This window comes from Coregonus lavaretus, assembly GCF_964263955.1.
Source record: "Coregonus lavaretus genome assembly, chromosome: 38".
Taxonomy (NCBI): domain Eukaryota; kingdom Metazoa; phylum Chordata; class Actinopteri; order Salmoniformes; family Salmonidae; genus Coregonus; species Coregonus lavaretus.
The window spans coordinates 27,603,160-27,613,989 of NC_140025.1; the positions used below are offsets into that span (position 1 = coordinate 27,603,160).

At 45.5% G+C, this 10,830-nt stretch overlaps 1 protein-coding gene across 1 annotated transcript; it reads left to right on the plus strand.

Moving 5' to 3' along the window:
* Positions 1-3,434: 3,434 nt before the first annotated feature.
* LOC311112109 (uncharacterized protein) lies at positions 3,435-10,594 on the plus strand (the record flags this gene model as incomplete). Its single annotated transcript, XM_084155086.1, has 10 exons — positions 3,435-3,489; positions 4,125-4,289; positions 4,462-4,611; positions 4,822-4,917; positions 5,061-5,102; positions 8,797-8,817; positions 8,915-8,980; positions 9,238-9,303; positions 9,883-9,948; positions 10,528-10,594. The coding sequence occupies 9 exons, from the start codon at positions 3,435-3,437 to the stop codon at positions 9,933-9,935; spliced, it is 714 nt and encodes a 237-aa protein (XP_084011212.1). The 3' UTR covers positions 9,936-9,948; positions 10,528-10,594.
* Between the last annotated feature and the right edge of the window lie 236 nt (positions 10,595-10,830).

Genomic DNA, 10,830 nt, shown 5'->3' on the forward strand with positions numbered 1-10,830 from the left:
ATCTTGAAATCAATTATTTGTTTGTGCGTGTGAACATGATTTAGTGTGGTGAATATATTCCAAAGATTTTAACATAAATACAGGAAATGTGTGCAATAGAAGTATACCTGCTGTTCCTCCAAGCCACCGTACCAACTTTCACTTCTTTCAACTTGCTGCTTCAAATCAAATCAAATCAAATCAAATTATATTGGTCACATGCGCCGAATACAACAGGTGCAGACATTACAGTGAAATGCTTACTTACAGCCCTTAACCAACAGTGCATTTATTTTAAACAAAAAAGTAAGAATAAAACAACAACAAAAAAGTGTTGAGAAAAAAAGAGCAGAAGTAAAATAAAGTGACAGTAGGGAGGCTATATATACAGTAAAATAAAGTGACAGTAGGGAGGCTATATATACAGGGGGGTACCGTTGCATAGTCAATGTGCGAGGGCACCGGCTAGTTGAGGTAGTTGAGGTAATATGTACATGTGGGTAGAGTTAAAGTGACTATGCATAAATACTTAACAGAGTAGCAGCAGCGTAAAAAGGATGGGGTGGGGGGGCAGTGCAAATTGTCCGGGTAGCCATGATTAGCTGTTCAGGAGTCTTATGGCTTGGGGGTAGAAGCTGTTGAGAAGTCTTTTGGACCTAGACTTGGCACTCCGGTACCGCTTGCCGTGCGGTAGCAGAGAGAACAGTCTATGACTAGGGTGGCTGGAGTCTTTGACAATTTTGAGGGCCTTCCTCTGACACCGCCTGGTATAGAGGTCCTGGATGGCAGGGAGCTTTGCCCCAGTGATGTACTGGGCCGTACGCACTACCCTCTGTAGTGCCTTGCGGTCAGAGGCCAAGCAGTTGCCATACCAGGCGGTGATGCAACCAGTCAGGATGCTCTCGATGGTGCAGCTGTAGAATTTTTTGAGGATCTGAGGACCCATGCCAAATCTTTTTAGTCTCCTGAGGGGGAATAGGCTTTGTCGTGCCCTCTTCACGACTGTCTTGGTGTGTTTGGACCATGATAGTTCGTTGGTGATGTGGACACCAAGGAACTTGAAGCTCTCAACCTGTTCCACTACAGCCCCGTCGATGAGAATGGGGGCGTGCTCAGTCCTCTTTTTTTTCCTGTAGTCCACAATCATCTCCTTTGTCTTGGTCACGTTGAGGGAGAGGTTGTTGTCCTGGCACCACACGGCCAGATCTCTGACCTCCTCCCTATAGGCTGTCTCATCGTTGTCGGTGATCAGGCCTACCACTGTTGTGTCGTCGGCAAACTTAATGATGGTGTTGGAGTCGTGCCTGGCCATGCAGTCATGGGTGAACAGAGAGTACAGGAGGGGACTGAGCACGCACCCCTGAGGGGCCCCCGTGTTGAGGATCAGTGTGGCAGATGTGTTGTTACCTACCCTTACCACCTGGGGGCGGCCCGTCAGGAAGTCCAGGATCCAGTTGCAGAGGGAGGTGTTTAGTCCCAGGATCCTTAGCTTAGTGATGAGGTTAGAGGGCACTATGGTGTTGAATGCTGAGCTGTAGTCAATGAATAGCATTCTCACGTAGGTGTTCCTCTTGTCCAGGTGGGAAAGGGCAGTGTGGAGTGCGATAGAGATTGCATCATCTGTGGATCTGTTGGGGCGGTATGCAAATTGGAGTGGGTCTAGGGTTTCTGGGATTATGCTGTTGATGTGAGCCATGACCAGTCTTTCAAAGCACTTCATGACTACAGACGTCAGTGCTACGGGTCGGTAGTCATTTAGGCAGGTTATCTTAGAGTTCTTGGGCACGGGGACTATGGTGGTCTGCTTGAAACATGTTGGTATTACAGACTCAGTCAGGGACATGTTGAAAATGTCAGTGAAGACACTTGCCAGTTGGTCAGCACATGCTCGGAGTACACGTCCTGGTAATCCGTCTGGCCCTGCGGCCTTGTGAATGTTGACCTGCTTAAAAGTCTTACTCACATCGGCTACGGAGAGCGTGATCACATAGTCGTCCGGAACAGCTGGTGCTCTCATGCATGCTTCAGTGTTGCTTGCCTCGAAGCGAGCATAGAAGTGGTTTAGCTCGTCTGGTAGGCTTGTGTCACTGGGCAGCTCGCGGCTGTGCTTCCCTTTGTAGTCTGTAATAGTTTTCAAGCCCTGCCACATCCGACGAGCGTCAGAGCCAGTGTAGTATGATTCAATCTTAGACCTGTATTGACTCTTTGCCTGTTTGATGGTTCGTCGGAGGTCATAGCGGGATTTCTTATAAGCGTCCGGGTTAGAGTCCCGTTCCTTGAAAGCGGCAGCTCTACCCTTTAGCTCAGTGCGGATGTTTCCTGTAATCCATGGCTTCTGGTTGGGGTATGTACGTACGGTCACTGTGGGGACGACATCATCGATGCACTTATTGATGAAGCCAGTGACTGATGTGGTGTACTCCTCAATGCTGTCTGAAGAATCCCGGAACATGTTCCAGTCTGTGCTAGCAAAACAGTCCTGTAGCTTAGCATCTGCGTCATCTGACCACTTTTTTATTAACCGAATCACTGGTGCTTCCTGCTTCAGTTTTTGCTTATAAGCAGGAATCAGGAGGATAGAGTTATGGTCAGATTTGCCAAATGGAGGGCGAGGGAGAGCTTTGTATGCGTCTCTGTGTGTGGAGTAAAGGTGGTCTAGAGTTTTTTTCCCTCTGGTTGCACATTTAACATGCTGGTAGAAATTAGGTAGAACGGATTTAAGTTTCCCTGCATTAAAGTCCCCGGCTACTAGGAGCGCTGCATCTGGATGAGCGTTTTCCTGTTGATTAATGGCCTTGTACAACTCATTCAGTGCAATCTTAATGCCAGCATTGGTTTGTGGTGGTAAATAGACTAGAAAATAGCTATGAAAAATATAGATGAAAACTCTCTTGGTAAATAGTGTGGTCTACAGCTTATCATAAGATACTCTACCTCAGGCGAGCAAAACCTCGAGACTTCCTTGGTATTTGATTTTGTGCACCAGCTGTTGTTTACAAATATACCGCCACCCCTTGTCTTACCAGAGTCTGCAGTTCTGTCCTGTCGATGTAGCGTATAGCCTGCTAGCTGAATGTTATCATTGTTGTCGTTCAGCCACGACTCCGTGAAACATAAGATATTACAGCCCACTAAGATTAGTCTACCCACTAATCTTTGGGTTTCCATAGATTGAGTGTGGCGGATTACCGAATACACAGTGTAGAGTGACACTTTGTGTCATTCCATTAGTGATCGGTTTTGTTTTGACAGGATATTGAGACGCCATCTATCTGCTAGTTCAGATTAGTATGGCTCATGTTCTGGATTCTACCCACCAATCTTTGGGGATCCATAGATTGAGTGTGGCGGATTACCGAATACACCGTGTAGTGACACTTTGTGTCATTCCATTAGTGGTCGGTTTTGTTTTAACAGGATATTGAGGTACCATCTATCTGCTGGTTCAGATTAGTATGGCTCATATTCTGGTTATCTGCCCACTAGACATTGGCAATGCCATTGGACTAGGTGGGGCGGATTTGTACAGAGGACACAGTATTTTGTGACAGTGTGTCACAGTACTGTGGGACTTGGTCGCAGCCATTGCTAGGCCCGACCTTTTCAAGTGGGAAGTGTTGGGCTCGGCAGGGAGTACATTTTGGAGCATTGCGCTCCGCCTTAAACCAATAGGAGCAGAGCTCCCCTATGGGGCGGAGCTCCACGATATAGAACGATAGTTACCGGAGTTGTAATTCCAGTTCTATGAGTCGAGCGGAGCCCCATAGGACTTAAGGCCCTTCCGACCCTCCAGTCTGAAGATAATTTCTCTGGAGGCTGATTGAGGGGAAGCGTCCCCTCTTATAGGGACACCTGTACTCCTATTGGCTGCAGGTGTGTGCATAATTTTGTCTCAGGCTGTTCGCTGCCTAGGCAGCGGGGTAAACCAATAGGAGCAGAGCTCCCCTATGGGGCTCCGCTCCACTCATAGAACTGGAGTTACAACTCCGGTAACTATAGTTTCTTCTGGCCCATAGACTACTTTCAGAGTGAGGAACCATCTAACACTAAATTGTAAAATACATATCTTGTATTCTTCCAATTTTTTCTGTCATTCTATCTGTGTCTTAATAGTTGTTGCTTGTCCCCCCTTATCTGTCCATCAGTGACAGGTAGTGAACCAGTTCTCTCTGTAGCTGAAGGACGAGGAGGAGGAGGTCAGGTGAACGTTACCTGTTCATCAGTGGGCTGGTCACCACAACCTAAACTCACCTGGAGAAACAAAGATGGGACAGAGATCAGAAATGGACAAGAAGTACTCAACACTTCTGGTAATTACATTTTGGTACTTCCTCACACTGTCTCTGTTCTGCTGACACAAATGTTCTAGTACCTGTGTTTTGTGTAAAAAATGTGACCTGGGTTGTGGTGTACTTTCAGTTGACTACTTTGTGTAAGTCAATGTGAATATTTTGATTTCCCCCTCCCATCTTTCTGTATCAGATCCTCAGGGCTTGGTGAGTGTCAGTAGTTGGCTGCTGTATGCTCCCTCATACTCCAATTGGCTCTCCTGTACAGTCTCTTTGTCTGAGGAGGCGAAGAGAGAGGGCAGAATTCTGCCACATATATACACAGCTCCTACAGCTGTACCTGGTGAGTTAGTCTCCTACACAAACAGCCTACCCACAATCAGAACCCTCTCTCCCCATCCCACACATACACTACTTTAGAGGAGGAGAATGAACATGTTGAAGAGGTGTCTATAGATTGCTTTTGCTAATTAATTTCACTGTGATGGTGTTCTGATGATGTCATGTCTTGAGAGCTTTAGAGGCATTTTATCCATGTTGGGTCTCTGTGCAGGAGTCTTCAAAGAAGCCTTCACTGTGACTCTGGTCCTGTTGGTCCTGTTTCTGGTCATCGGTGCTCTGTGCTCTGTCATTCTGTACAAACGAAGAGGTATCTGTTATTCAGTCATACTAGTGTTTGTGATGTAATTATGAGAGCAAGATATAACAGTAATAATGACCCTATAGAGAAATGTGTCATAAAATATTTTGTCCATAAAATATATAAACAATAATATTTTTTTTATCTTTTAGGGTCCATGTGGTCTTCATCCCAAAAGTCCAGAAACAGTTCAGGTAGTGTATTTCATCTGATAAATAAACTAAGAGTGAAATTTGAGTTAAGACAACATAAACAATGATTGATTTTATTTTGACAATTGTGTCTCTATATTTCAGATCAAACTGAGTGAAAGGCTATCATAAGATGCATGCAACTAACTTATTTTCTAGAAAACATTCCATTGACACGAAGCATGATATGCACATATCTCAATAGGATTTGACTCTCCTTGTTCCACAATTTACCTTTTTACAATAACTTTTACCTACTCCGTTCATGTCACGCTCTGGTTCCGGGACGTTGTTTATGAACCAGGGTGTGTTTGTATTGGTGGGTGTTGTGTGGGTTAGGTTGGGTATAGGGTGTGTTCGTTTTGTTGTGTGCTGTTTGGTTGGGGTGTCTAGGTGGTTGTCTTCCTTGTTTGTATTCATGTGACTCCCAATCGGAGGTAACGAGTGACAGCTGTCGGCTCGTTATCTCTGATTGGGAGCCATATTTAAACTGTGTGGTTTCACCTTGGTTTTGTGGGTTTTTGTTTCCGTTTCGGTCTGTGTACCGTGGACTTCATTGAGTCGTCTTTTGTTTTGGATATTGGATACTTTAATTAATAAAGTCATGTTTCTTGGACACGCTGCGCCTTGGTCTTACTTAGACGACATAGACGACCGTGACAGAAAAACCCACCATAAAAGGACCAAGCGGCGTGTCAAGCGGCAACAGGATCCACCTACACAGGATTTATATCCACCCATAAAGGATTCATGGACATGGGAGGAGATTCTGGATGGTAAGGGGCCTTGGGCACAACCAGGAGAATATCGCCGTCCTCGTGAAGAGCTGGAGGCAGCTAAAGCCGAGAGGCGGCGATATGAGGAGGCAGCACGGAGGCAAGACTGGAAGCCTGTGGGTACTACCCAAGAATTTCTTGGGGGGGGGCTAAGAGGGAGTGTGGCGAAGTCAGGTAGGAGACCTGCGCCTACTCCCTGGACTGACCGTGGAGAGCGAGAGTACGGGCAGACACCGTGTTACGCAGTTGAGCGCATGGTGTCTCCTGTACGCAGGCATAGCCCGGTTCGGTACAGTCCAGCTCCACGTATCGGCCGGGCCAGATTGAGTGTTGAGCCGGATGTCATGAAGCCGGTCCCACGCAGCAGGTCACCAGTGCGTCTCCTCGGGCCGGCGTACATGGCACCAGCCTTACGCATGGTGTTCCCGGTTCGCCCACATAGGCCGGTGCGGGTTATTCCACCTCCCCGTACTGGTCGGGCGACGGGGAGCATCAACCCAGGTAAGGTTGGGCAGGCTCAGTGCTCAAGGGAGCCAGTACGCCTGCACGGTCCGGTATTTCCGGCGCCACCTCCTCGCTCCAGCCCAGTACCACCAGTACCTACACCACGCACCAGGTTTCCTGTGCGTCTTCAGAGCCCTGTGTCTCCTCCACGCACTGGCTCTATGGTGCGTGTCTCCAGCCCTTTACCACCAGTGCAGACACCACGCACCAAGCCTCCTGTGTGTCCCCAGAGTCCTGTGCGTCCTGTTGCTGCTTCCCGCACTAGCCCTGAGATGCGTGTCCTCAGCCAGGTACCTCCAGTTCCGGCACCACGCATCAGGCCTACGGTGCGTCCCCAGGGCCAAGCATGCCCTGTTGCTTCTCCCCGCACTAGCCCTGAGATGCGGGTCCTCAGCCCGGTACCTCCTGTTCCGGCACCACGCACCAGGCCTACGATGCGCCTCAGACGGCCAGAGTCTGCCGTCTGCCCAACGGGGCCTGAACTGTCCGTCTGCCCAACGCCGTCTGAACTGCCCGTCTGCCCAACACCATCTGACCTGCCCGTCTGACCAACGGCGCCTGAACTGCCCGTCTGCCCAACGCCGTCTGAACTGCCCGTCTGCCCAACGGCGCCTGAACTGCCCGTCTGCCCAACGCCGTCTGAACTGTCCGTCTGCCAAGCGCCACAGGAACTGCCCGTCTGTACTGAGCCTGCAAAGCCGCCCGTCTGCCATGAGCCTTCAGAGCCGTCCGCCAGACCGGAGCCGCTAGAGCTCTCCGCCAGACAGGAGCAGCCAGAGCCTTCCGCCAGACAGGATCAGCCAGAGCCTTCCGCCAGACAGGATCAGCCAGAGCCTTCCGCCAGACAGGATCAGCCAGAGCCTTCCGCCAGACAGGATCAGCCAGAGCCTTCCGCCAGACAGGATCAGCCAGAGCCTTCCGCCAGACAGGATCAGCCAGAGCCTTCCGCCAGACAGGATCAGCCAGAGCCTTCCGCCAGCCAGGATCCGCCAGAGCCGTCCAGCCAGGATCCGCCAGAGCCGTCCAGCCAGGATCCGCCAGAGCCAGCCAGCCAGGATCTGCCCCTCAGTCCGGTGCTGCCCCTTAGTCAGGTACTGTCCCTTAGCCCGGTGCTGCCCCTTAGTCCGGTGCTGCCCCTTAGTCAGGTGCTGTCCCTTAGCCCGGTGCTGCCCCTTAGCCCGGTGCTGCCCCTTAGTCCGGTGCTGTCCCTTAGTCCGGTGCTGCCTCTTCGTCCGGAGCTGCCCCTTTATCCAGGTGGGTTAGTTTGGAGGGTGGTCAGTGGGAGGAGGCTACTTAAGCAGTTTGTGACTGTGGTGGGGTGGGGATCACGACCGGGGCCAGAGCCGCCACCGTGGACAGACGCCCACCCAGACCCTCCCCTAGACTTTATGTTGGTGCGCCCGGGGTTCGCACCTTTAGGGGGGGGTACTGTCACGCTCTGGTTCCGGGACGTTGTTTATGAACCAGGGTGTGTTTGTATTGGTGGGTGTTGTGTGGGTTAGGTTGGGTATAGGGTGTGTTCGTTTTGTTGTGTGCTGTTTGGTTGGGGTGTCTAGGTGGTTGTCTTCCTTGTTTGTATTCATGTGACTCCCAATCGGAGGTAACGAGTGACAGCTGTCGGCTCGTTATCTCTGATTGGGAGCCATATTTAAACTGTGTGGTTTCACCTTGGTTTTGTGGGTTTTTGTTTCCGTTTCGGTCTGTGTACCGTGGACTTCATTGAGTCGTCTTTTGTTTTGGATATTGGATACTTTAATTAATAAAGTCATGTTTCTTGGACACGCTGCGCCTTGGTCTTACTTAGACGACATAGACGACCGTGACAGTTCAACAGAGCCCAAAAAAACAATTGAAGGTTGTTAACTATCATGATGAAATAATATTATAACTTTGATCATCATTTAGATGTCTAGTTTAGTATAAATTTAAATATGTAAGGTAATGAATTGCGGGTAATGACCTAAATGTGCTCTGCTAGGGGCAGAAATCACAGAACAGATACCAACTACTGAAGAGATAGCAGCTGGTATAGAAATTAATCTGGAAGGTATTAAGTAATAGCGGGAATACATTTCTTTACCCTCTAAAATGTGTCATGCCAAAAGTGCAGAAACAGTATCTCATCTGATCTGTGTGATAAATAAACTAAGTGTGAGATGAGTTATGACAACATAAACCATGATTGATTTTATGTTGACATGATTGTGTCTATATTTCGAATCAAACTGAGCTAGCACAGGGGCCGGCAGGTAACTGTTTCATTCTGATCTCTGGGTGAAATGCTAATACATGCTAATACATTAACTTATTTTTGAGGAAACATTCCATTGACACCAAGCACATATCTCAATAGGATTTGACTGTACCAGTTCCACATTCACCTTTTTACAATAACTTTAACCTTTTCCATTCAACAGAGACAAAAAACCTAATTGAAGGTAATGTTCACTCATGATATACTGTATATGATATAATATAACTTTGATAATGTAGTAACCTGATTAATTTCAATATGACCTAAATGTTCTCCGTTAGGGGCAGAAAACACAGTGCCGAAACCTACCGAACAGATGGCCTCTGGAAAAGAAGTTAATCTGGCAGGTAAAGTAATAGGATTAAAAATATATTACCCTTTTAATTGTATAATTGGATGATAATTTGACATAATCTCAATAGGATTTGACTTTCCCAGTTCCACATTCACCTTTTAACAATATCTTTAACATTTTCCATTCAGCAGAGACAACAAACCTAGTTGAAGTTAATGTTCACTCATGATATGGTGTATATGATATAATATAACTTTGATAATGTAGTAACCTGATGAATTTCAATATGACCTAAATGTTCTCCGTTAGGGGCAGAAAACACAGTGCCGAAACCTACCGAACAGATGGTCACTGGAAAAGAAGTTAATCTGGCAGGTAAAGTAATAGGATTACAAATATATTACCCTTTTAATTGTATAATTGGATGATCATTTGACATAATCTCAATAGGATTTGACTTTCCCAGTTCCACATTCACCTTTTAACAATATCTTTAACATTTTCCATTCAGCAGAGACAAAAAACCTAGTTGAAGTTAATGTTCACTCATGATATGCTGTATATGATATAATATAACTTTGATAATGTAGTAACCTGATGAATTTCAATATGACCTAAATGTTCTCCTTTAGGGGCAGAAAACTCAGTGCCGAAACCTACCGAAAAGATGGCCGCTGGAAAAGAAGTTAATCTGGCAGGTAAAGTAATAGGATAAAAAATATATTACCCTTTTAATTGTATAATGGATGATAATTTGACATAATCTCAATAGGGTTTGACATTCCCAGTACCACAATCATCTTTAAAAAATAACTTTCACCTTTTCCATTCAACAGAGACAAAAAACCTAGTTGAAGTTAATGTTCACTCATGATATGCTGTATATGATATAATATAACTTTGATAATGTAGTAACCTGATGAATTTCAATATTACCTAAATGTTCTCTGTTAGGGGCAGAAAACACAGTGCCGAAACCTACCGAACAGATGGTCACTGGAAAATAAGTTAATCTGGCAGGTAAAGTAATAGGATTAAAAATATATTACCCTTTTAATTGTATAATTGGATGATAATTTGACATAATCTCAATATGATTTGACTTTCCCAGTTCCACATTCACCTTTTAACAATATCTTTAACATTTTCCATTCAGCAGAGACAAAAAACCTAGTTGAAGTTAATGTTCACTCATGATATGCTGTATATGATATAATATAATTTTGATAATGTAGTAACCTGATGAATTTCAATATTACCTAAATGTTCTCCGTTAGGGGCAGAAAACACAGTGCCGAAATCTACCGAACAGATGGTCACTGGAAAAGAAGTTAATCTGTCAGGTAAAATAATAGGATTAAAAATATATTACCCTTTTAATTGTATAATGGATGATAATTTGACATAATCTCAATAGGGTTTGACATTCCCAGTACCACATTCATCTTTAAAAAATAACTTTCACCTTTTCCATTCAACAGAGACCAAAAACCTAATTGAAAGTAATGTTCACTCATGATATACTGTATATGATATAATATAACTTTGATAATGTAGTAACCTGATTAATTTCAATATTACCTAAATGTTCTCCGTTAGGGGCAGAAAACACAGTGCCGAAACCTACCGAACAGATGGTCACTGGAAAAGAAGTTAATCTGTCAGGTAAAGTAATAGGATTAAAAATATATTACCCTTTTAATTGTATAATTGGATGATCATTTGACATAATGTCAATAGGATTTGACTTTCCCAGTTCCACATTCACCTTTTAACAATATCTTTAACATTTTCCATTCAGCAGAGACAACAAACCTAGTTGAAGTTAATGTTCACTCATGATATGGTGTATATGATATAATATAACTTTGATAATGTAGTAACCTGATGAATTTCAATATG